This window comes from Coffea arabica, chromosome 11c (assembly GCF_036785885.1).
Source record: "Coffea arabica cultivar ET-39 chromosome 11c, Coffea Arabica ET-39 HiFi, whole genome shotgun sequence".
In the NCBI taxonomy this organism is placed as follows: Eukaryota; Viridiplantae; Streptophyta; class Magnoliopsida; order Gentianales; family Rubiaceae; genus Coffea; species Coffea arabica.
In genome coordinates this window covers 38,202,764-38,227,269 of record NC_092330.1, presented here as the reverse complement: position 1 = coordinate 38,227,269, position 24,506 = coordinate 38,202,764, and the positions used below count along the sequence as shown (strand labels likewise).

At 36.4% G+C, this 24,506-nt stretch overlaps 4 protein-coding genes across 4 annotated transcripts; 1 reads left to right on the top strand and 3 right to left on the bottom strand.

Annotated features, from left to right (window-relative positions):
- Positions 1–2,154: 2,154 nt before the first annotated feature.
- On the bottom strand, positions 2,155–3,534 carry LOC140016635 (serine carboxypeptidase-like 50). The gene has a single exon (XM_072070198.1). It carries the CDS (start codon positions 3,493–3,495, stop codon positions 2,179–2,181), a length of 1,317 nt encoding a protein of 438 aa, XP_071926299.1. The 5' UTR covers positions 3,496–3,534; the 3' UTR covers positions 2,155–2,178.
- Positions 3,535–9,935: 6,401 nt separating this feature from the next.
- On the bottom strand, positions 9,936–11,671 carry LOC113717163 (serine carboxypeptidase-like 50). The gene has a single exon (XM_027241847.2). The coding sequence runs from the start codon at positions 11,488–11,490 to the stop codon at positions 10,144–10,146; it is 1,347 nt and encodes a 448-aa protein (XP_027097648.1). The 5' UTR covers positions 11,491–11,671; the 3' UTR covers positions 9,936–10,143.
- An 876-nt stretch (positions 11,672–12,547) lies between these two features.
- Positions 12,548–15,012, top strand: LOC113716719 (uncharacterized). Its single transcript, XM_027241125.2, has 5 exons — positions 12,548–12,687; positions 12,846–13,002; positions 13,266–13,347; positions 13,447–13,563; positions 14,558–15,012. Exons 2-5 carry the CDS (start codon positions 12,854–12,856, stop codon positions 14,606–14,608), a joined length of 399 nt encoding a protein of 132 aa, XP_027096926.1. The 5' UTR covers positions 12,548–12,687; positions 12,846–12,853; the 3' UTR covers positions 14,609–15,012.
- Positions 15,013–15,471: 459 nt separating this feature from the next.
- Positions 15,472–20,921, bottom strand: LOC113716718 (mitogen-activated protein kinase 9). Its single transcript, XM_027241124.2, has 11 exons — positions 20,654–20,921; positions 19,370–19,763; positions 19,153–19,280; positions 18,886–18,945; positions 18,290–18,439; positions 18,026–18,181; positions 17,781–17,918; positions 17,625–17,698; positions 16,476–16,577; positions 16,132–16,390; positions 15,472–15,713 (listed from the first exon to the last, which is right to left on the bottom strand). Exons 1-11 carry the CDS (start codon positions 20,654–20,656, stop codon positions 15,642–15,644), a joined length of 1,536 nt encoding a protein of 511 aa, XP_027096925.1. The 5' UTR covers positions 20,657–20,921; the 3' UTR covers positions 15,472–15,641.
- Between the last annotated feature and the right edge of the window lie 3,585 nt (positions 20,922–24,506).

Genomic DNA, 24,506 nt, shown 5'->3' with positions numbered 1-24,506 from the left:
ATTTTTACAAGCACACGAGTTGAGAAATGATCCCTATAGGGCTAAGATAATCATGATAAAGCAATTAAAGTATTTTAAAATTTCATTATGGCCCAAAAGGGTTTAACAATTGACTGTTTTTCTATGAACTAGTCTTATTGGTTAAATCGAGTCCAAAGTGTTTTGGAAGTAAACCAACGAAATATAATAATGCAGTGAAATGCCCAAACTAAGTAGAACAAGTCATTTTCATAAATCAGATTATTTATAAAAAAAAAACCAAATCTACTGTAAACTTAATTAGACTGCCTAAAAAAATTATTTTAAAAGTCCAACACTATTTTAAAGACCCAATTTTGTTTAAATGAATTCAAAAACTCTTTTAAGTACCCAAGTGAATCGGGAACCCAAATATAAATTTAAACAAGCCATTTTCATGAATGGACTTAACTCTAAGGCCAAGTCTAAACTCAAATTCGGTCTAAATTATTGTAAGGCCGTTTATACTAGAATATAGAGAGTTTCTTTGTGAATATATGAATTTAGGCAATTTCAAAAACAAAAAAAAAAAAAGAAGAAGAAAAGTTTTGAAATCGAGGAACCTTCTGGAAAAAAATTGAAACTTTATAAGTATTTTCTTGGAAGGGGAACCATTCTATTCTTAGGAAACTATTCAAGTACGTTTTATTGAAAATCCATATATGTTTTATAGAATTACTTGAGAAAGAAATAAGTTCTTTAAGAACAAGACATGAGAACTAATTATGGTATACATGTTATTGACAATAGGTTTGAAGCACGTTTAAGGCATGTTAGCAGTTCGAGGTAGGTGGTGCTTATCCCTCTGGGTTTTTTGAAATGTTATATATGAATTTTTCTCAAGTGAATGTTTTATTTTGATAAATGCAAATTGGATCATGTATGCCTATTTGAAATTTATTTGTAGTTATGCTATATTAAATAAAATGAGTGGCATACTTTTATGAATTTAAAAGAATTATGCATGTGACATGTGAAATGATTTTAAGTTATCCAAAAGCTCTAAACGATCATGAAATAAATGATATGGGATATAGTTCTATCAGTGTGACGATCAAGTGAATATTAGGGAAAATGCTTGATCGGTTATAAATAGTCATTATATGGGTAGATTAAGTGAAGATCAAGGACAATGCTTAATCTACCGCCCTCCTAGAAGAGGTTCAATATCTAGGCTGAATACTCAGAAGCCGAATATTGCGTGTACTTGTTTATGAGCTATATTTATGAAATGAGATGACGTGATTGATATGTTTTATAATTTGCAAGTATGTTTAATGAATACGATCATGTCATGTTATGTGTATTTCTACGCTACGTTCGACGGAAGTCAGCTCTAAAACCTGCGAGACTAAGTGCCTTGTCGGACGGAGGCCAATTATGTACATACCACTAGCTTTCAGTGAAGTATGTTTATATAATATTTGAAATAGGATGACAAATGTTTTTAATTGATGTAGTATGCATGTGGTATGGAGTGACCGAATTTGCAAATGTATAAAATATGTATATAGTTACATGATCTGACAGGGGAGTAAGTACTATCTACTGGGCGTACATCGCTCAACCCACGTCTCTTTATCTTTCTTGCAGATCAAGGAAGTCAACTCGTGTACATTTAGAAGATAAGTGAGAGAGGTAAATAGATAGATGTTTAAATTTTAAGAAGTTAGAGTAAAGTATTTTGTAGATGCAATTTAGTAAGATGTATGTATTTCATTAGTATTTGTAAGTTCTAAATTTTAGTGAAATTTTATAAGTTATGATCATGATACCTTGTATTTATGGGAGTAAGGTCTCGTAGATACGATGTGCCACGTTGCAAATTCGGTCCAAGGACCCGGATTTGGAGCGTGAAAGTTGAACTGATTCCTATTTGATCCTCTTTTTTTTTCCGGGAAGCAGAACATTTTATTTGAACGTATCGATAGAATTCAGGCTATGCCCACATCAAATCTATAATGGCTATTGAAGCTGCTTGTTCATCAGCCAAGATGGCCAAGATGATTAAGTTCTTGGCTTAAGAGTAACAATTGGAGCTAAATTACTAGGTAAATCAAATAATACAAATTATCAATTGGAGTAACAAATATAACAGCACACAACATAAAGTAAATCAAATTTGACACAGTAAAATTTGGTTTGCATGTTGTTCTACTGCTAATCGGCAAAGAGTCCCCTGTCCAAAACCCAGTCTTCTATCATAGCTTGAGAATTCAAAGGCTGATCAGCAGGCACAAGGTGTCCCGCATTCAACACCACAACATGACTCAATTTCTCAAACTTCTGCACAGAGCCAGCTGAAGTCTCGTTCACTCTCCAAACTTTCCTATCTGCTTCCATGAACTCTCTTTGTCTCGCCCACTTCAGTTTCTTTATCCAAGCCTCATTCGACACCACATTAAGAAGCATATCACACTGTCCCTGGTACAATAAAACCTTAGTTTCCCTAACTAAATAGTCAACCATATACCTCACACTCTTCATGATATCCTCGGTTAGCGCATCTTCCACAACATCACTACATGCTTCAAACACAATATTTTCCTTAGCCCCTAACGCCTTTTTTACCTCCATATTTGTTAGAAACTCAGCCACTAAATAATCTTGATATGGAACTAACCTTCTAAAATCATATACACTTACGAAGCCAGTCATGTCTAGCAATGTTTGCACCACTGTATCTCTTGCATTAGAAGCCTGAGTCCAATTCCCAATTTGTGTCAATTCAACAGCCTTCTTCTGAAGATTCTCCAAGATTTTCTTCTGCTTATCGTTAATGAATCCAGAATAGTAAGCATTCACAGCATAAGTGGCCGTTTGTGTGGCCGGATCTGTTAGTCCTTTTCCAATAGCTACACCGGCCAAATTGACCCTACTGGAAACTGGCAAAATAGCATTCTTTTTCAATATGTAGTAGCCAAGTGCCGGAACATACTTTCCAGCATAACTCTCCCCAGTAACATAAATTGGCCTCGTTTTAAACATATCATCCAGCTTAATAAACTTCTTGATAGCGATGAAAAGATGTTTCGCAACGTCATGCTGATTTCTTGGGATTTCTTGAAGCGAAGCAGCAATGCTGAATCCAGTTCCAATTGGATTATCAATAAAAAGGACCCCAAATATCCTGTTCCATGCCCCTGGATTATGCTTAACTGAAACATTAGACGTAACCAGCCACGGACCAAGTTCATAGAAGTTTCCAAGCATGGAGGAGCATCCAGGGCCACCTTGGAGCCAGATGAGAAGGGGGGTTTGAGAGAGGGGTGTGGTGGGCTTTTGTGCCTCATAATATGTGTAGAAAAGGGCTGAACCAGTTGTGGAGTTTACTTCGAGGTAGCCAGATTTCGTCGGCAGCGCTTCTTTAGGGAGTAGATCGAGAGAGGTGGTTGAGTGTGGTACATGGTGGAGGATGGTGAGGAAGAGGAGGAGTTTGAGGAGGTTGCGACAGTGCAGCGGAATTATGAACTCCATTTGAGTTGAGAATAGTGACTACGTTAAGGGTTTTTTTTTTTTTTTTTTCAGAATGTTGAGTAAGGCAAGAGCTTGAATGGATTTTCAGCAATGAGACGGATGATGATTTATAGTTGATAAAAAAGGGCAGGAGTCAATGAAAAAACAGCTAAGCCATCACCAAGCCTCCACTTCACATCTTATCAGTCAGAACAAAACACCTTAGAGAATCTGCCTTATCTTGGTGTATAGAAGCTCAATTTGAACACTGTTCGTTAGATTTGAAATTGGAGTCTTAGATCATTTTAATAATCCATGTCTTCAAACATGACACGCAATTTGCTTCTAGAAATCTAAACAGCCTTTGGACTGTGATTTTTTGCAGAAAAATTTTTATATTTTTTTTGAACACATTTTTCAATTATCTTTTTATTTCACGTGTATCAAATCGCTACGGTACATATTTTCACAAAAAATCCTAAAAATAGCAATTCAAACAGGACCGAAAATGTACTAGATGAAACCATAAAGGGTTATTAATAATTTATCCAAAATTAATTAGGTCCTCTGTCTTTCTTGAATGAACTTGATGTATATATAAATTCATCACTCTTTTTAGTCTGTCTCAGAATTTCAGACGCCTTTCAGTCTCTACTTCTTTAATTGCTTTTAGGTTCAATCATAGACTCATCAATCTACGGTATGAGCTTTCAGGTCACTTAATTGCATCTGTTTTTATCTTTTCCAGATGTATCAGAACTATTTTTGATTTGTCGTGGAATAAAATAACATACTAGAAAATAGAAGCATAGGCAGCGGGTGGACAAATAAAATTAACAAGAGGGGATTTATAATAGTTTTAATAAGCAAGTCTTTTTCCTGGAACTGTGCTATTGCCATTTTGAGGATAGTTTGAGTGAGGATTCCTTAAGAATATCTACGTGATCTTGCATTGTTTTGGGTCATTAAATTTTCATAGCACGTTGCTGGCAAGTATCATCTTTGAATTGGCATCTGGACTTGAGCCTTTAAAGGAGAATGACCCTTTCCTTACCTGGACTTGAAAGCAAACAGAAACAAAGCAATCCCCTGAAAATCGATGCTCTAATAATACTCATAGCCATTTTGTAGTTGGTTGATGTTTTTGGGTAGGCTGAACTTTAGAGGCTGAAGAAGAAAAAAAGCTGTTTGTTGATATTACAAAAAATTTGTGCTCTATTTATAGTTAGACATCTAATTCTTACGCATACATGCTTTCTTGTTAATAATGACATGCTAATATGTCAAAATTTTGATTTTATGCCACTGATAATATGTTTTTTTTTTTTTTTTTGGTGTACAGATGTTGTTGTTGTGACAGGTGAAAGAACGTTGGTATACCAAGGTCCTTGCTCTGAGTTTTAAAGATTGTAACCAAACTTGCATTGACAGAAAATTTCCACAGGGTGGCATTTGTGAACAGCCTGCTCCTGGTTCGCCCTTGGGTTGCTACTGCATAACCAATTGATTTGGAATAATAGGCTTTGGATTTGAACATGTAACTTTGTTCAACTAGATGTAATAATGCATTAAGAGTTGTTATGCATTGAGGATCTTGATGGGAAAATGGCCATTTTCGTCTCTAAACTTTTTTCTAGAGTCAACTTAGTCCCTAACTTTTATTTCTGGCCAATTTAATACATAAACTTAATTTTTGGATCCAATTAAGGACTTCTGTGGCGGCACCACCACCTAAAAGCAATTTATCTCTTAATTTAATATTAAACAAGTGTATTTTTGGAACTTCAGGTATGAATTGTAATCAAACTGAGTAAATTAAAAAATTATTAGTATTTGGGGTATTTTTAAATTTAAAACTTTTTGAAGGGATTTTTAATATTTTTAATTAACTTCTTAATTCTTCCTCTGCCTCACCCCTTCTTCCTCCTTGCCGCCACTGCCACCGCCACCGCCTCCCCTTCCTTGACTGGAGGCTGCTGCTGTTTTTGTTGGCTGCCTTTCGCAGCCGATTGGCCTGTGGTTGTGGGGTTGTTCCTTCTTAGTCTTTCATTGCTTGCCTGCTACAGAGGCTTTAGCAGAAGCAAGACAAGAAAAAGGTGCCGAATCACAATTTTCCGAATGCCAAATCAAGACAAGAAGGTGCCGAAGCTGAAGCAAGACAAGTCTTTCCGTATCAAGTCTTTCCAAATGCTGAATGCCGAATCAAGTCTTCATGCTGAATCAAGTCTTTTCGAATGCCGAATGCCGAAGCAAGACAAGAACAGCGCTGGCTGCTCTTGACGAGTTTGTTCAAAAATGTATTGGGAGTGAGATTCTCCAAGGTTTTGTGGTTGATGGGCTTGTTCAAAAATGTACTGGGAGTGAGACTCTCCGAGGTTTTGGGATTGATGGGTTCGTTCAAAACCGTAATAGGCGTCTAAATCTAGGGAGGTTTTGAAATGGTTTGCAATTGAACTAGAATCATGGGATCTATAGTGGTAGAAATTTATGGACCACAAACGTTGGAGAACAAAGGGTGATCTAGCAAGCTTGGGTTGTTGAGGATGAAGATCATTTTGGGAGTTTTGCTGGTGCTGATGGTTGTGGTGCTGTTTCTGGTTAGCTAAAGTCGAAGTAATTGCAATGGTACCAATCATGAGATTGAGGAGAACAAAGAGAACAGCAAGAGTAAACCAGCTGTTCATGGATGCCCAGATCGAAGGTATAGTGATTGACACAGATTCGCCAAACATCGTGCAACTTTTGTTCTTCAGAAATGAAGGGCTGGAATATTGGGGAACCCACTCGCCTGCACTTACAGATTTCCTCTTGTACTTTCTAAATTACAATGTAAACTCAAAGGTGGATGAAAAGAGAAGGATAAGAGGATGAGGAGGTGGTGGGTGGCTGGTGACGAAGGTTGACAGTGGAGAGGAGATAATTTGAAGTTTTTAAAAATGCTCTTGTTTAATGTTAAATTAGGAGATAAATTGCTTTTAGGTGGTGGTGCAGCTACAGAAGTCCTTAATTGAATCCGAAAATTAAGTTTATGTATTAAATTGGCCAGAAATAAAAGTTAGAGACTAAATCGACTCTAGAAAAAAGTTTAGGGACGAAAATGGCCATTTCCCCTGATCTTTATTTACTAAATAAAAATATCAATTTTGGATAATATAGTTTGAGTACTTCAAGGTTTTTCTATTGCCGAATTGATAAGTTTGGCGCAATCAAAATTACTATTTTGCAATTCTCTAAAGGCACACAAGAGAGAGAGAGCAAGAGCTTATGACCCACCTCGCAAAAGAGATCGAAAACAAACACCATGGATTTGAAAAGGAAAAAAAAAATCATAACTTCCCAAATATACATGCTCAAAAACATCAATTATCATTTTTATCGCTATCCCATGAGATGTTATCATTGATGATCTTTATTTAGTAAACAAGATTATCGATGTTGGATAACAATATTTTGACCCCAAGGTAAGTAATTTTGACATAACCATATTTAGGATTGCAAACAAACCAAACTAGTTACAAGCGTTTGTGAGTCGATTCAATCAAAACTTGACTCAAATTCGATCAAAATTGGGCTTGAGTTCGAGCACAGAAAAATTCAACTCATTAACTCACAAGCCGCTCGATTACATATATATATATATATTTATTTATTTATTTATTTATTTATTTATTTTAATAAGAAAATTACATATATATCTAATATTTTATTATTTATTAAGAAACAAATACTATTTTATTCATTTTTTAAAAATAAAATAAATGTTTTTATTTTTTTAAGCTTGAGAAGACTTGAGTTTGAGCTCGATTCGACTATAATTTGAGGTCGAACTCGAGTTTGAATTCAAATTTGATAAAATTAAATCAAGATTCGCCTTAACTAATCTTAAATTTTTCTTGACTCGACTCAATTCGTTTGTAACCCTATCCATATTATCTTGAAATTCTATAAGGTCACTGCACGCCAATACAGTGCAAGATCTTATGGCCGAATCTTGCAAAAGAAAATGCAAATAATCTATTGATATCTACACTTTTATGCCAATTGTTTATTTTTCTTCACTACAATAAAATGTTTTCTCAAATCAAATCATCCTTGGAAGGAGCAAGAAACTAAAAACGAACCAGTAATAAAATAAAAACCGATTCTTTACCACCAAACATTAATATAAATTCCCAGCACGGCCAGAATATGCAGCAGTAATAGTAGTAGTAGCATGACTACATATAACAACAATTCCGCAGCAACAAACCTCTAGATAAATAATTTTCATTTTCTTGGATAAATGAAGTGATTAGAGGCACACATTCGTAGGGAGACCCTAATAACCTTAGTGACATGACAATGTTGAACTCAAATAGCTGCTACAGATTTGCTATAGTAGAAAACAGAAAATGGTTCAAACCTTGCCTCCCACCAAAATGCCACATTTAAGTGATTTGCTTCAAAAAAAAAAAAATCCAGACGGATGTGTTGTGTTGGAAAAATGGCTATATCCATTGTAGAGTGAATGAGAAAATTTGTTCTCATAATGGCACTCTTGAAAGAATCCAGGATAATTATCTATCATTCATTCATGTATATAGGATTCATGTGTATTAATTATTGGTACGTGATTTTGGATAGGATATATGTACTTAATACATGATTTTGGAGTTATCTTATTAAGATACATGTATGTACATGAATGTGGTCCTTTGATAAACGTGAAGATAATTATCTGGAATTTAACATTTGTTGTCAATTTCTAACAGTCACCCTTGGCCAGCATCTATAAATATCTCTTTTTGTTTCAAAAGCAAGCGCGCTCTCTCTCTCTCTTTTTCCTTCTTGCATCTTCATCTTTTATAGTGTTCCATATTGCTCTAATTCGAGTTCGCTGTGGTGAAGAAAGTTTGGTGCTGACATATTTACCTTTAATCCGTTGTATCCTGGGAGACAGACGCCTACTTAACATCGAGCACTCTACCTGAAGGGGGCGAATCTGTTTTAAGGAAATTGTGCTCACAAGTCTCGGATTACTATTATTGTTATTTTCGATCATTATTTTCTTTCTAGGTTGTATTTATTCTTCTCTATAGTGTATCAACCTGTTTTTATTATTATTTTTTCTAACATGTTGTGCACCCGTTTGATCCAATGGTGGTTCAGTCCCCTTCGGATTATCTCTGAGCCTCCTTAGGTCCGCTTCCTCCCCTTTAGTGTACTATAGATTAGATTATATAACTGTTGTCGTTTCCGAAAAAAAAAAAAAACAAAAAATGGTGCAACGGTGCTTTATATGTAAAATGGCTGGAATTCAAAGTTTAGTGGTTTATATGTAACTGAATAAAAGTTTTTGGGGAGTAAATTTCAATTAGCTCCGTAAAAAGTCTAAGAGCTCGACTGGTTGATTGCAAACGACGTCGTCGTTATGTCGGCAGATTGCTTTTTGTCTTTGACAGATTGCTTTTTGTCTTTGAATAGGAGCTGTTCGGTAAAATGTCTCCAAAAGCTTACATGAACATCAGTCTTGATATAGTTGCTTTTGTTAGCGTAATTACCTAAGCCTACTCCAACAACGCTGATTAATTTCTTCTTCGGAATTCAGTTTATTACTCGGGAAATTATATACTGTACGTGCAGGATTTTCCATGTTTGCATAATCGCTGTGTCTAAGCCAGTAAAGAAATTTTTCAGAAGTATACTGCTGAATCTTTATGTTCTGGCAAAAAATGGAGCTGGGTTTGGGTAATTTGATGAAATACAGCTACGTTTCTAAGTTAATTTTTCCCTGGGTTGCTGGATATGCATATCCATCAGTAGTTTCTGCTTTTCTTTTTATCTTTGGTGTGGCAATTACCTTGCATGCTAAATTCCTGGAGGTTTCACTTTTGATCAAGTGTCTCGATTCTGTTATTAGAAATTGATAATCATGCCTTAATTCCTCAATGTTGTTCGAGGGATGGTTGCTTTAATTGAAGACTGAACTGGGACAGTGCTGAACCATGAACACAGTGATTCCCTCCAAATAGTGCTTCTTTTTTTGATGGTTAAGTCAATGGTTGAACGATTGAATTCCTTTCTTTTTTGGAATTACTACTTCTTGAATGAACTGATCTTGTTTCATCCTCTGGAATGGAGATCAACTTCAATAGGTCATACATGAACAAGTGCTACTTACTCAGTACCAAATTACGGTGATTCATTGATTACCAGTTATTTCTTTGTTAAGCCATCGCTATTCGACTTTAAATTGCAGGATTTTCTGTTTGTACGTTCCCAAGAAAAGTTCAGAACTTTGTTGCGCCAAACATGGCCAGTGCAATGTGGAGGATACAAACTGGAATTGGTAGATCATCGCATGGGAGACATGCAATTGTGAAGACAGCAGCAGCTCTAGGACGGGAACTTGCAGAAATGTCTGCAAATTTTTTAAGCTGAAGTCATGTATAGGCTTTGTAACATAACATAAAACATAGTAGTGGCAGAATCGGATTCTGAGTAAACTATAGATCAATGGTTCCCAAAACCAGATGACACACAAGTGTGACTATTTTAGAGGCTGCTTGTACAGAGAAGAGTGTAGTTAAGTTCTGGTTTCTGAAATTAACAGCTCACTTTGGTCAGACATTCTTATGCTTGGAGCTGAATTACTATTACAACAAATAATGCAGCACACTACAGCTAAAATTAAAGTGAGCCAGTAACATTGGCCTGCAATTTGTTAATCTGCTGATCAGAAAACAATCCCTTCTCCAGAACCCAATCTTCTATCATTGCCTGAGAATTAACTGCCTGATCAGTAGGCACAAGATGTCCAGCACCCAACACTACCACATGGCTTAAACTCCCCAGCTTCTGCACATAACCAGCTAATTTCCCATCCACCTTCCACACCTTCCTTGTTGCTTCCAAAAACTCTCCAATTTTCTCCCACTTCAATTTCTTCACCCACGCCTCAGTTGACACCACGCCGTCTCTCAAATCGCAGTGTCCCTGATACAACAAAACCTTTGTATTCTTAACCAAATAGTCAACCATGTATCTCACACTCTTCATCACATCTGCATGCAATACCTCGCCCACAGCATCACTACATACTTCAAAAACAATGCTTTCCTTCGCCCCTAGCGCCTTTCTGACCTCCACATTCGCTAAGAACTCGGCTACTAATTCATCTTGATAAGGAATTAGCCTTCTGAAATCATACAAAGTAGCCAAGCCAGTCATCTGCTGTAATTCGTCTAGCACCCTGCTTCTTGCATTTGTAGCCTCGCTCCAGTTGCGATTTTGAGTTAATTCAACAGCCTCCTTCTGAAGATCCTCCAACACCTTCTTCTGCTTATCGTTCACGAATCCAGAATAATAAGCATTCAAAGCATGAGTAGCCACTTGTGTAATAGGATCAGTCAGTCCATTCCCTATTGCAACTCCCTGCAAATTCAGCCTCTCAGAAACTGGCAACTTAGCATTCTGTTTCAATGCATAGTATCCAAATCCCGGAACATATTTTCCAGCATAACTCTCTCCAGTTACATAGACAGGCCTCGTCTTAAACGAATCATCCAGCATCAAAAACTTCTTGATCGCAATGAAAAGATGTTTCGCGACATCATGTTGATTTCTTGGGATTTCTTCAGGTGAAGCAGCAATGCTAAATCCAACTCCAATAGGATTATCAATAAAAAGCAGCCCAAAAATCCTATTCCAAGGCCCTGGATTAGGCTCAACTGACACGTTAGACGAAACCCGCCAGGGGCCGAGTTCATAGAAGTTTCCAAGCATGGAGGAGCAGCCAGGGCCACCTTGGAGCCAGATGAGAAGTGGGGTTTCAGAGAGGGGTGTGGTGGCCTTTTGTGCTTCATAAAAGGTGTAGAATATGGCTGATCCTGAAGTAGAGTTGATAGTCAGGTAGCCAGATTTTGTTGGCAGGGCTTCCTTGGGGAGAGGGGATGGTGTAGAGGATGAGATTCGAGGTGGTAGGTGGAGAAGAAAGGCGAGGAAGAGGAGGATATGGGGAAGAAATGAATCTTTCATTTCAGCCGGAGAGCGGAGTACTGACTACTGAGTAGGACTATACCAGTACAACAGCGGTCGTTGGATGGCATTTGCACTGAATTGATTGAAAGCCAGGATATATAACTGTAAAGTTGTCAAAGTCCGACAATTCAGAGGTTCTGGTCCCAATGAAATACTGGCAGATGGTGAGAAGATTTACCAAAGAAATTTGTGTAATTGCTGGATAGTGACAACGGGGAAATTGCAAATAAAAATAGCCCTGAACTGAAGTCTTCAATTCAGTACTGCCGCATCTTTGGAATATAGCATTTGGACCATGATTCTTCACCAAATTGGTCAATGGTCCAATTTCATCTAATCATATTTTTTAGCTTATAAAGTCATGGGCACGAGTTATGTCGTCCCATTTCATGTCTTCTTGCAGATTTGAGATTTCTTTATTGCGTCCAAGATTTTGATATTTTGTATTGAGGACTTGAGCATGAGCTTTATCGAGTAGGAAAGAACAGCCAATATGGAAATGGAGACCTCTTTAGGAACTTTCAGGCATAGGAAATTTATAGGTCAAAATCAAGTTCCAACACATTACAAGTCAATTTGGTGTTGGATTACATAAATTTTGGCATTGGACTCAATGGTCACTAAGAAAATCAAAATGTTTGTATTTCTTGGAAAAAGATTGACAAGGGGCAAGTTATGATATCTCGATATAAAGGGCATTTATATTTAATTTTGTACATTTAAAGGGCTTTTAGAGTTCGATTATTTGGTTAGTAATGCATTTGTGGCAAAATCGAAAGTCGTATAGATTGGATCAAGGCTAGATAAAGCAATTGATTTTCAGTTAAGTCAAATAAAAAACCAAGCAAGTGAATTTATGTCATTTTGTCTCGATTTGGATTTTAATTTGATTTTAATGAATAGTATAGTGCATCCCATTACCAACTTTTAATGCTAGAATGATAATTGAAAATGTGATTGAAGTTCAAATTGATCATTTTTTAAATATGAGGGACGAATATATAAATGAGAGAAATTTGAAGACTGCGTTATGAATGTGTGCCTCCCACACCACGTCCACAGCAGTAACAGGAAGTACTAGCTACTACTCGCCTATTGCGGCGTCGTTTTACCTGCTGATTCAGTCCATTGTCGTCCCCAGAGTTCTGCTGGAAACTCCGCTCTCGTTTCACCTGCTACTTTAGCTTCTCACAAGTAATTTTGTCTCCAGTCTCCCTCGTTCACACACATAAATTCACAGAATCTCGCATGTTTTTACGTGTAAAAAGAAAAACAAGTTGCATTTATATGCAAATAGCATACTATGAAGATGGACTGTTTGACAAAATGTCTGACTGAAGCTTTGCTTGTAGGAAATTAGATGGCCCTCTGGTGGTTACTGAACATGAATATGAGGCTCTATGAAGGGTGGAAGGAAATTTTGAAAATTCAGAAGTTCAGGAGAATAGTAGGTTACACTGGATTTTATTGTTTCACTGCCCTCATTAGCTATGCCTACACCAGCAACACGTAAGTTCAATCCCTTCTTACAGAAAATTTTGGATTACTTGAAAAAATGGAGAAATTTACGTGCAATAGCTTTCTGGGATTTTAAGTTATCGAAAAATTTAGAGCTGGGTTTTTATGATTTTGGTGAATATGGCTTGCTTTGGACCATTTAAATCCTGAAACTTATCATTTCAGAGGGGAAAAAAATAGAGAACGGAAAAGGATAGGCAAAAAAAGTGAAATGCATGCTTAATCATATTTGTGTTGTTAATCTGGTATTGCAGAACAAGGGCTGGGTACTCTAGGGGTGATCAATTCTATGCATCTTATCCGGCTGGCACTGAGCTCTTAACTGACACTGCCAAGGTACGTTGTATGATTGGGAATGTTATGTATTTTATGCTAATTATTGTTGTTTTGAGAAATATTTGTTGATTGTAGTGATGAATATTTGGTTTTCGATAGTTATACAAAGCGGCACTTGGTAATTGTTTTGAAGAGGAAGAGTGGGGACCTATTGAATGGTTGGTTTTGGCAAAACATTTTGAACGCCAAGGGAAATCTCCATATGCATATCATGCAGTAAGTCAAAAGTTTGATTACTATCTGCCTTTTTTCACCATATGCATATATAATGATAGTTATTGAGTTTGCACTTCTGAAAAGATGTCTCTATTCTGTTTTACAGCCTAACGATCTTTGTTTGAATAGCTCTATGTCGCTTGAAAGAATGGTTGGTTGTTGGGGAAAAATTGGTGCTAGTTTACAACATTGTGATTAATTCCGTACTCCATAGTGGTGTCCTGATGATTTTAGGCGTTGAATTAAAGGCTTATAGTTATGTCTTCTTTAGATGAGAACATCTTCTTAAATGAATATAGATGTCATGTCATACTGAGAAATTAAGATAAAATATGAGGTAGTGATAATTTGAGGTGCTATTCTGTGGTGCTTGTTCTTTTACATCTCAGTTTAGTCCAGTTAGTAAGCTGACTTTAGATTCTTGCCGAGGCCTTTGATCCACCCCAGTAAGGGTTCAATATCTTTCATGAGTTTCTAGAACCAACTGCACTGAACTACTTGCTCCACTAGGTGTAGAGAATTCTAGTCTGAAGCCGGTAATGGAAGAAACCCCACAGGACATGAATGCCTGAAGAAAAGGAAGCTTTGGCCTAATTGATGTTGCTGCAAATCTGATATATCCTTAGAAAGACTTTCAAAATTTCTTGTTAGTCTTCTCAAAAAGTCCACTGTTAGGTCGCGGACAAGTATAATTACTCATGTCTCATCAACTAGTAAAATATGTTTGTGTATCTCCATGTGGTCTGCTAGAATCCAAATTTTAGAATACTGCATGTTTTTAGAACTGCTGATTCTTTTACATATAATGCTTATTCTGAAAATATACTAGTGTCTTATCCAATAAAGCTTCTTCTTCTTCCTTTTTTTTAAGGAAAAAATTTATATAAGGCTGCAAACTTTATCGTGTTTGTTCCTTCTGGTAAGGTAGTAGTTGTGGATGGTTTTGCACCCTTTGATCTAACTAATATTCTGAAACAATCTTTCATTGCTGCAGCAATACATGGCACACCTTGCCTCCCATGGACAAGTTGATGGAAGTGGTTAGCCAGTGATCAGTGGTTGCCCCAAAGATGCCAACAGTCAGCAGTAATAATATGTTACGGAGGACAATGCGACCAAAGCGAAAGAAGGAACACATGCTCTTGATTAATGACTTCAAAGTGCAATCTGATTCACAGAGAAGTATGTTGTATACTTTTTAGTTGCACAAACAAATTATCCACAACTCAACAAAATGTGCATCGTAAAGCTGAAGTTTGTGCGTCTTCCATTACTTGGTTGTAGCTTCCCTAGAGGTGCAAGTAGCAGTATCATTTACTTCCTAGAGCTTCCCCTCGAGGGCAGAAATCCACCGATGGAGTATATTGTTTATCCTTTCAGAACAATCCGTTTGTAGTTACATTTGACAGCTATGCAGTGATTGAGGATATGGTTTATCCTTCCACAATATTTTCTAAGGTTTGAGGGGATGCAGAATGCTCTGATGGAGTATATAGTTTATTCTTTCATAAAAATCCGATTGTAGTCACATTTGCTGGCTTGTGGGGAAGCAGAGATGTACTGATTGAAAATATGGTTTATCCTTCCAGAACAGTTTCTTTGTTCTGTTTTCAGCACAAAAGAACAACATATGCAGAGCTAAACAAGAATAAAACACCTAATCTGGTTGAGGCCAATTTAGATCAGGCATTGACTTCATTGTTGATTTCTTCCAAGCAATGATTATGCCGATTTGAAACGAATGACTATGTCAATTTGAAACGATACATTCTTTTCAGGTTCTAGCCACAAATTTGCGGAATTCTTTCTGCCTTCTAAAGCTTTTTAATGTACTGATTTGCAAAGGTGTAGTGTGCATGGTGTGCCAGCACTTGATACATTGACCAGAACAAGGACACAGCACAAAGATTTCACAAGTCAGAAAAGAAAATCAGTAACGTGATTCCTATTAAGTTACATCAGAATGATTGTTGACAGTTTAACAACAATGAAAGTGGTAAAGTTGGTAGCATACATCAGCAACTACAGAATGACACTTGAGACATTAGCAACAAATCTAATTAGCCAAACTAAACCTATCAAGCATACAAAGCTGGCACCTTCTCTGACAATCCACCAATCCCATTCATGCGTTGCTTGGAAAGTGCATCCTGGGGGCAATGCAGATAGAAAAGAAAGCACAATTTAGAACTATCATTCTTTTCATGCTCGCATTTGAATCCCTGTCGCATAACTTTGAATTTAAACTAGAAGAATAAGAAGAATAAACTCAACAGCAGTGTGGTTCCCCACCCCTAGAACGGATGGAGGAGGAAAATAGGGAAAAAGGAGAAGACCTCCAACCCTTACCGATTGGAGAAAATTGGAAAAAATAAAAATTCAATTGGGTATATTAGGCTTCTTTTAGTGAAGATTGGTGTTTTCCTCTTTCTCGCTCATGCTCACTGAAGCACCACTACACTAGCACACCAAGTTTTTTTTCAAGTGGTCTATTTGCTTGATCCCCTTTTTTGTATTCGTTTAGTTACTGTTGACAAGGCCATACATCATAGGGTATAGGACACTTACCTCACAACCGCCACTTTTAACTTCAATGCACTTGGAAGCACTAATACTAGAACTTCTTAATATACAACGTGCACTATAGCATGGTCTACTACGGCAATTGGGCAAAGCAACCATACTAGAATTAGCAGATTCTGATTCTTTCTTCTCCTCTGATCTTGGAGGGCTCTGGAGGCAAGTACGTGCAACAGCATCCATTGCATGTTTTTCGAGTTCTTCTTTCTGGTCTGGATCCTCGTCTATAGGTGCACAAACCCTCTCCCTGTTGATAGAAGAAAAGGCTGGTCATGAAAAAGGGGACCTCAGATTCTTCTACATTACATTTAGTCACATGCGGAACACCTCACCTGGGCAAAGAAGCATACCGCCTCAGTAGTGGAAGCCTTCGCATTCCTTTACCAAAGTGCCCCTCAAGATGGTCAAATTGCCGCTTAAATTGATCAATCCCACTGAAAAACAGAGATGTCAACTAACATTCCATGAAAAATGAATTCCCAGCGAACGTTACAAGGAGAAAGCAGCACAAGCATAGTTAATAAGACCTACAAAACATGCAACAGCATACCGTGAAGTGACATAATATAACCCTATGCAACTTAATCACCATCAGCCTACATCCATTTTTAGGGGTCATATTAAAACTGCATGGTAGTCAGCAATATTATCTTAACTCTATCCCAGAAAGTAATTCACAAAGGAAAAGAAAAGCTTAAATATGAAAATTTTGAGACAACACCTAAAAATGGAAACATGTAGTTCATATGTATGAGAAGATCCAGTATTAAGGTTACTCCTTCCATTTCGAAAGTTATCAAAAATGTATCTCCAGGTTCAACTACTGAGAAAGAAAACTAATTCATTGTCATACGAAAATCATCTGAATGATTGCGTCACTTGGCTTAAATGATAGTAAATCTTTGGTGGTGATATCAATGTTTGTGTCAAGACAGCCCAGCAAAGTTAAAAGTACTTTCGGACATCCTATTGGGTATCAATGTGACTAAACCTTCCCAAATAGAAGCTGTTCAGAAGGAAGATGCAACCAAGCTTGCCCCACGCACGATGGAATGCATGCAATTCACCAGGCTTAGACACAATGGTTCCCATTTTCAATTCATCCTGGAACCATAATATACGAGCAGAATCAACAGGGGTCAGGCAGGTGTAGTTTTCTGTTCACAAAACCTGAAGCCACAGTATGCAACTCCTATTTTTACATTTTACTACTAAATCCTAGCATTTAACGCTTGAGGACCCAGTGGATAACAGAATCCAGCTCCTAAATTGTTTCTTTTTTGAAAAAGAAGATTTACTAAATACATAGAATCACTTGAAGAAGGTTCCAAGACAGGGGGGTACTTATTTGTAAGAAAAATAAAAGAGCGCGTGGAAGTAACAAGAACAAAAGAATGTTGACATAGCTCTATAAGAAAACAAAATTATGCAAGTAAATAAATAGATGCATAGTCAGTGGAAACTATTTTGAAAGGCCCAACCTGGGATACATAAAGCTAGTATGATCCACGCCAAGAAGATACTCCTGGAGCATCTGGGGATGATACTCCAAGATCTGTTGTCCTTAAATTTGATCAGAGTAAGTACTGGTAACAGATAAAGAATACATTAAATAAGATCTATTGCAATGCTCGCACCTCTCTGTATATTAGCTCTCTCACATCATCCTTTGACAGTTTTCTCCTTTCAAAAGCAAATTCAAATTTTGAAATGGGATGAGTGGATGGTTCCTCTTCAACATTCGCCAAGCCATAAAAATATGGATCTGCCAAGGCCTGCAGGAATATAGCACATAGATATCGGTATACCATTCTAATGAACATAACACTACCTGACTAATTGACAAATTTAACATTAGAAATTTTCTTTTACTAAAGCTTACCTCTTCAGCAGATATACGGTCTCTGGGATCAAATGCAATCAATCGCTCCAATAATTTAAGAGCCAGTGGATCAGCATTTGGGATTTTCTGTGAGAGGGGCACTGGTGTTTTTTTCCTCATGCTACTTAAATATCTTCTGGCCTTATCATTTTTTATCTGAAAACATCATCAACAAAAAATTATTCGCAAACAAAAAGTATTCATAATTGTATTAAAGTAAAAATTACAGCCAATGCCAACTAAAATAATTGACAGAGAACAAACCCTTGCAATGGATTCAGCAGCAGGAGTACCAAGCAGATCAGTTATGAGATCCAACTGGTGAACCACATTCTTTCCAGGAAACAGTGGTTTTCCCAAAAGCATTTCAGCATATATGCATCCTATACTCCAGATATCAATAGCCGGGGTATACTGCAAAAATTTACATGTCAGACAATGATAGACAAATTGAAACCACAAAAGACCTATAAATTGTGAAACAATAGTTGATTTTTCAGCAAATATGCGTCCTATACTCCAGATGTCAATAGCAGGGTATTCTGCAAAACATTATGTGTTACACTATGACAGACGAACTGAAACTGCAAAACACCTATAAATTGTGAAACGATAATTGATTTTCAGCAAATATGCATCCTATGCTCCAGACATCAGTACAGGGGTATACTGCAGAAAGTAACATTTTACACAATTGGAACTGCAAAAGACCTATAAATTGTGAAACAACAATCGACTTTCCAATAAGAATAATCAACAATCTATCAACTTAAAGAAGAAAACAAGACCAAACTGTCATATCAGGAGAGTGACTATAAGATGTGTCTGTACAATCCTACCAAAAAAATGTGATTACTTACTTTGGAGAAGAAGGACCCACAGAGTTCAGGAGCACGATACCATCGAGTTGCTACATAATCCTTCAATAATCAGCATATAAGTAAGAAATTACTAACAAGAAATTTAAATTCTCAAACTCAGTAAGTAGTGATAATATGCATTTCCAATGTTCCAATTGTAAAGCTCTATCCTCATTTTAGAAGGACATCGCTTGTAGAATATTGGTATGAAACAAAGCAAAATAATGATTTTAAATTAGCAGAAGGCTGCACTACTTAAATACTTACAGTCCAAAATACTGCTGATGGAGTATCACCAAATGATGCACGAGCAAGGCCAAAATCGCAGATCTTCAACTTGCAGTCTGCATTGGCAAGGATGTTTTTAGGCTTCAAATCTCGATGAAACACATTTGCTGCAAAAAGAATGGTGAGTTAGGAAGTGGCACGGAGATATAGAGCAAAATTACGTTAAGCACCAGTATAAGACAGGACAATAGCCAACCTGAATGAATATACTTTAATGCTCTAAGTAGCTGATACAAAAAGAACTGAAAATGTCCAGGAGTGAGATCATCATTCGTCTTAATAACATGATGGAGGTCAGTCTCCATCAGCTCGAAAACCACAAATATATCCTTGAACTCCCTTCGACAAGGAGGCAACATTATATGCTTAATTTCTACAATATCTGGGTGACGAAGCAGCCTAAGGAGCTTGATTTCCCTAAGGATTCGGGTAGCCTCAGAAACATGCTCAAAAACATCAGTTATCTTTTTTATCGCTACCTTCTCCCCAGTGTGAGTATCAACTGCAGCTGCAACAACACCATAACTTCCCTTGCCAACCACCTCTTGAATTTCATATTGGTTTGCTTCACCATATTCAGTGAAGAATTCCTTAAAAGGAGTATGCCGTACAGTAACAAATTAGTATCAGAATCATGCATTTATGAGCAAAATAAATAAGAACCGCAAAAAAAAAAAAAACTATGTTTTGTTTCTCAGTTTAACCCTTTCTTACGTAGTAAAAGATTTTAGATATGATGAGTATCTAGCATGAGCATGCCCTGCTTTAATACATGTATGCCTCTCCACCTAAAACAACACTAGATTCTAGATCTACTGATAACTAGTTGCCTACTTGCTTCAACCTCAAAAGCGAAGCTAATCTTCTACAAAATTCAAGCTAAGAATAAGATACTAGGCTAGTTATGTTGCAAGAAAACAATCTTAGATCGACAGTCGGCATTGCTCAGAAGCAGAATAATCTGAAAATTACACATAACCAAGAGCTTGGAGAGAAGCACCAGAAATAATAGCAATATCAAATCAAGTAAAGAATTATTAGATCTCATATAAAAAACTAAACTTGGATACTTTTGAGCTAAATTATTGCAGGCCATGATGATGTAACAAACCACTCGAGAATTTTAAAAAAACCTCAGTAACTTGAGATGTAGTACAAAACACAATTTTTAAGAAAAGATGTAGTATAGGCGAGCTCCCAAACGGGCATCTCAAGACGAAGCATATAGAAACAGTGCCAGAAATGAAATTAAAAAAATATATATATATGTATATATATATATATATATATATATATATAAACAAACAAGGATAAAGGAAGGAAACAAATCTACCTTGAATTATTATATTCTTAACAAATTTGAGAACCCTCTTAGCAGAATAGAAGAAAGCCAAATTCAGACTCATGTTCATAATGTTTCTACAAATTTAATATGAACCCAGAAAATTGGACCAAAGAAAGTTAAATTCAAGAATCTTACCATTTCTACGTCAATTTGGGGAAGGCAGAGAACCCTTTACTTCTTTCTCCTACAAGAATTCAAGCCTGGAAGCATAAAGGGTTCTGAGATAATCCTCCCCGAAGTAGCCGGGGAGAAGGCTGATATATATTATATGAAGAGAGACGACGAGGTCATGAAAGAGGAAGAAATGTTTCATAATTCCATCAAAGTACGCGAAATACAGACCAGCCAATGACCACTTCAAAAAGTAGCCTCAACGGTTGAGCTTGATGTAAATCTGTACCCTGAATTTTCGGACGCCATACGCCAGCTTGATATAAAGTTGTACCCTGAATTTTCGGAAAATAAAATAATTATGGAAAACCTATTTTGTTTTTTATTCTTTGGGATAATTTCAAAAAACCTCCCTCGAAACTTCTGACAATTGCAATCACCTTCCCTAAAGTTTGAAAATAAAGAAATCTCTCTAAAAAAGTATGTCTTGGTAAGCACCAACACTTGGTGATGTTAGATCGAAAAGTCCAATGAATTTATATTGCCACTATTTGATTTCTAAAACATATGAAATGCCAAAAGAAGTCAAATATCACCATTGTCTATTAGGTAAAAATTTTAAGATAGTTTATTTTTTGAGCAATTTTAAGATAGTTCTTTGTAAGAAAATCTGAATCACATTTTATTTAAAAAAAATTGGGAATGGAATATAATGTGGATGAGATCAGACCTTTCAAACAAAGAAATATTAGCAAGAAATCATTTAGTTTTTTTACCTCTTAAACTAATTTTTACGTGTTTTCCTATAATACTAAGGGAGGTTAGCATAATTTTCACAACGACAAGAGACGTGATCGCAATTGTTACAAACCTCCGAGAAGGTTTCTAAAATTATGCCATCAGTTTTTTTGATGAGGATTGATCAAGGGTAAGATCGTAATTAACTGGTTGCTATTTCCATGCGTGCCTCACTAGTTTGCCCTCTAATGGATCGTGTTCGCTTGTCCAACTTGTATGACGAAATTGGGTTGAAAAGTCTAATTCATACTAAAAGTATGACGCAAATTTTGCCTGAAAATGGAAAAGTTATTTTAAAATTTTCGGATTAATCTTTTCGATACCGACAATCAGCATTAGATGAATAATAATCATATAAAAATTAAATTTTATGTCATGAATCCAACGTGCATAAACTGTTAATGTACATAGGACTTGCACATTTTTTAACATATACTTTCAATCCACTTTTATCTCACCTACGCCTTTTTCATAAAGGAACTGCAATATACATTTTTCAAATTACTTCAAGTTTGGCTCGAATATAATCATGCTTTTATTCTATTTTGTACTATTATAGTACAAAAACATAATAATTTAACATATAAAAGATATATCACTAACATATAAAACACAATAATTTAATACTATTGTACAACAAATATTCTAACAAATACAACAACCCTAGGTATCAATATTCAATAGTAATACATCTCCACACTTGCTTTAAAATGTAAAGGGTGTGTGGAGCTCACGGGCCGGAAGAAAAAAAAAAAAGAATTGAATATGTCAGATCAGTCCATATCATAATGGTTCCGCGGCTAATTACGGGTAGGTGCAGAAGATCTACCAGCCAGGAACGTCATTGCCACATCTGAGTTATTGGAGGGCCCCGGAAAAGGCAGACCACGTTTATTATTTTTTTTTTGTGGGGTCTAAAAAAGGCTGCATTCTTTAATATTGTGGCCTGTGGGGTGGTTATTGACCATGTGAATGCGAATTAAAAGCTGTACCTTTTTTAATTTTTAAGAGAAAAAAAAAAAGAAATTTCAATTCTCCTAATTTAAGTAGCTTCTTTTTAATGATAGTACAAACTTTTGCTTTTATAATAGTGGTACAGATTATCTGGATTTAGCATAAGTTACGTCCTTTTGGATTTGGATTACATTTTTCATGATTTTTTTATGAAAAAAATACTGTAGCAATTTGATTTGATGTATATGAAGGAAAAAAATAACAGAAAAATGTGATCACGGAAAATGACATAATTTTTTGACAAAAACAGCAATCCAAACAAAGCCTTAATTGCTAACTTTGACGTGTATCAGCTTCATTCGAAAATGTTTTACTACCATATTTTCAAATTAATCCACAGGCTAATGACAACATTTTTTTTTCTTAATCCTTTATCATTAACACACGTCATTTCAAATTAAAGTATAGTTATTGAATAAATAATTCCGTTTACTTTTTGTTTTCGGCTTCCCATTTCATACATCATTCACGAATCTAGGAATAACTAAGAAATGACTAAGAAGGAAGGAAGAGAATTGACAAGAGAAGAAAAGGTCATAAAAACTTATTGAATATATGCTTTCTCTTTTTTTTTTTTTTTTTAACATTGCCCCCTTCATTTTGGGTTGAGTAATCAGATGATAGCTCAATCAAATTTTTTGGTCATATTTTTTTATGGTGAAATCAACGCATGAATGAAGGCTGTGTCTCGGAAGGCGAGCCTTATCTTATCCCTCATTAGTCTCCACCGGTAGGAGGTCGCAGTTTTGGTGACCTTATTTAATCATCATACGCTTTTGTCTTCATTTGGGGGAGGCTGCTTTGGTGTTGGATCATTTTATGGATGCTTTGAACTTTGATCGGCATTGCCATTGGACTGGTGCCACAAGAGGAGGCACCCCTTTTCAGAAAAATTGTTTTTTTTTTTTTTTAAACAAACTACAGCATATATGGCCTATCTTTATCAAGAACAAGAAATTCAACTGAATTATATCATATGAGAGGATGCCTTAGCTCCTCTAAATTAGAGGGGTGTATAAAGTTTAGGTATTTATTTGCCCCAGACAACAACGAAGCACAATTTTGATAATAAGACGTTTTATCTATAAATAAATAATGAATCGCGGGTTTAGATCATCAAGCGATAGGTAGAGAATTAGAGCGGTATTAATTCCCTTCTTTGGAAAAATGTATTATTGTGCGCTTAAATTAAACGAAACTTCGCACCAACAGCTGCGTGGCTAAATGGGTAGGAATCACAGTCGCTTTGGCTCGGTGACTTGACGTTTCAGTCCGTGGAAAGGACACAAATAGTGGTGCATAATAAAATTGTCCAAGTGGCTGGAATGTGATGCAGCCCATGAGGAAGGATGGATTGACACAGACTCTTTTTTTGTTTTTTTTTTTTTGGATACATGTGTGGAACGAGTTCCCATTAAGAGACATTTTGAAGCTGAAATCAACTTGTGGTTGGAGGATTTTTCAACACTATCCAAATTGCATGTTGTATATAGCCCACAAAAGATTTTTGTGTTCCCTCAAATTTGCGTAATTTTTGGACTAGGATGAAAAGAAAATTTTAAAGAAATCATCACGTTCAAATAATGATACATATTCTCACATCCACCATAAGAACCTAATTACCGTCCAGTCCATATAAAAAGTTAGCTCAAGTGGTTGGTGGGCAGCTGTGGTGTGGTGCCTTTGTTGACTTTTATGAACTCTTTAGAATCCCCCTTGGTAAAATTTCAACTTGCAGATGAATTGTCTCCGCGTACATGGATCCCAACTACAGTTGGGGTCAATTTTGGGCTGCACTTTTTTTTTTTGGCATCAAACAATTAGCACTCAAACATCTGCTGCATCACCAGTATTTGCCCTCCAAAACTATGTATGTATTGGTTGGACAATTGGTTTTGTCTGGGTGAGTTTGTAGCCTTTTTGAGTTGTCATTCCCATCATTTGTAAGTTGTAATTGGCCTTTTCTTTGGCCGGGGAGGAATGAAAGAGCTGGTAAATATCAGAAGGTCATTTCACAATCTTGTAGATTCCATTCTTCCAATATTCTCTACGTGCAGCCAATGGA

Bases quoted from the DNA above. Each gene is read 5' to 3' on its own strand.
- LOC140016635 (XM_072070198.1), bottom strand. From the start codon at position 3,495: ATGGAGTTCATAATTCCGCTGCACTGTCGCAACCTCCTCAAACTCCTC.
- LOC113717163 (XM_027241847.2), bottom strand. From the start codon at position 11,490: ATGAAAGATTCATTTCTTCCCCATATCCTCCTCTTCCTCGCCTTTCTT.
- LOC113716719 (XM_027241125.2), top strand. From the start codon at position 12,854: ATGGCCCTCTGGTGGTTACTGAACATGAATATGAGGCTCTATGAAGGG. The intron at 13,348-13,446 runs GTACGTTGTATG...GGTTTTCGATAG, and splicing joins TCTTAACTGACACTGCCAAG to TTATACAAAGCGGCACTTGG. The intron at 13,564-14,557 runs GTAAGTCAAAAG...TCATTGCTGCAG, and splicing joins CTCCATATGCATATCATGCA to CAATACATGGCACACCTTGC.
- LOC113716718 (XM_027241124.2), bottom strand. The intron at 17,919-18,025 runs GTAAGCTTTAGT...ATATTCCTGCAG, and splicing joins ACCGTATATCTGCTGAAGAG to GCCTTGGCAGATCCATATTT. The intron at 16,391-16,475 runs GTGAGGTGTTCC...TTCTATCAACAG, and splicing joins CGGTATGCTTCTTTGCCCAG to GGAGAGGGTTTGTGCACCTA.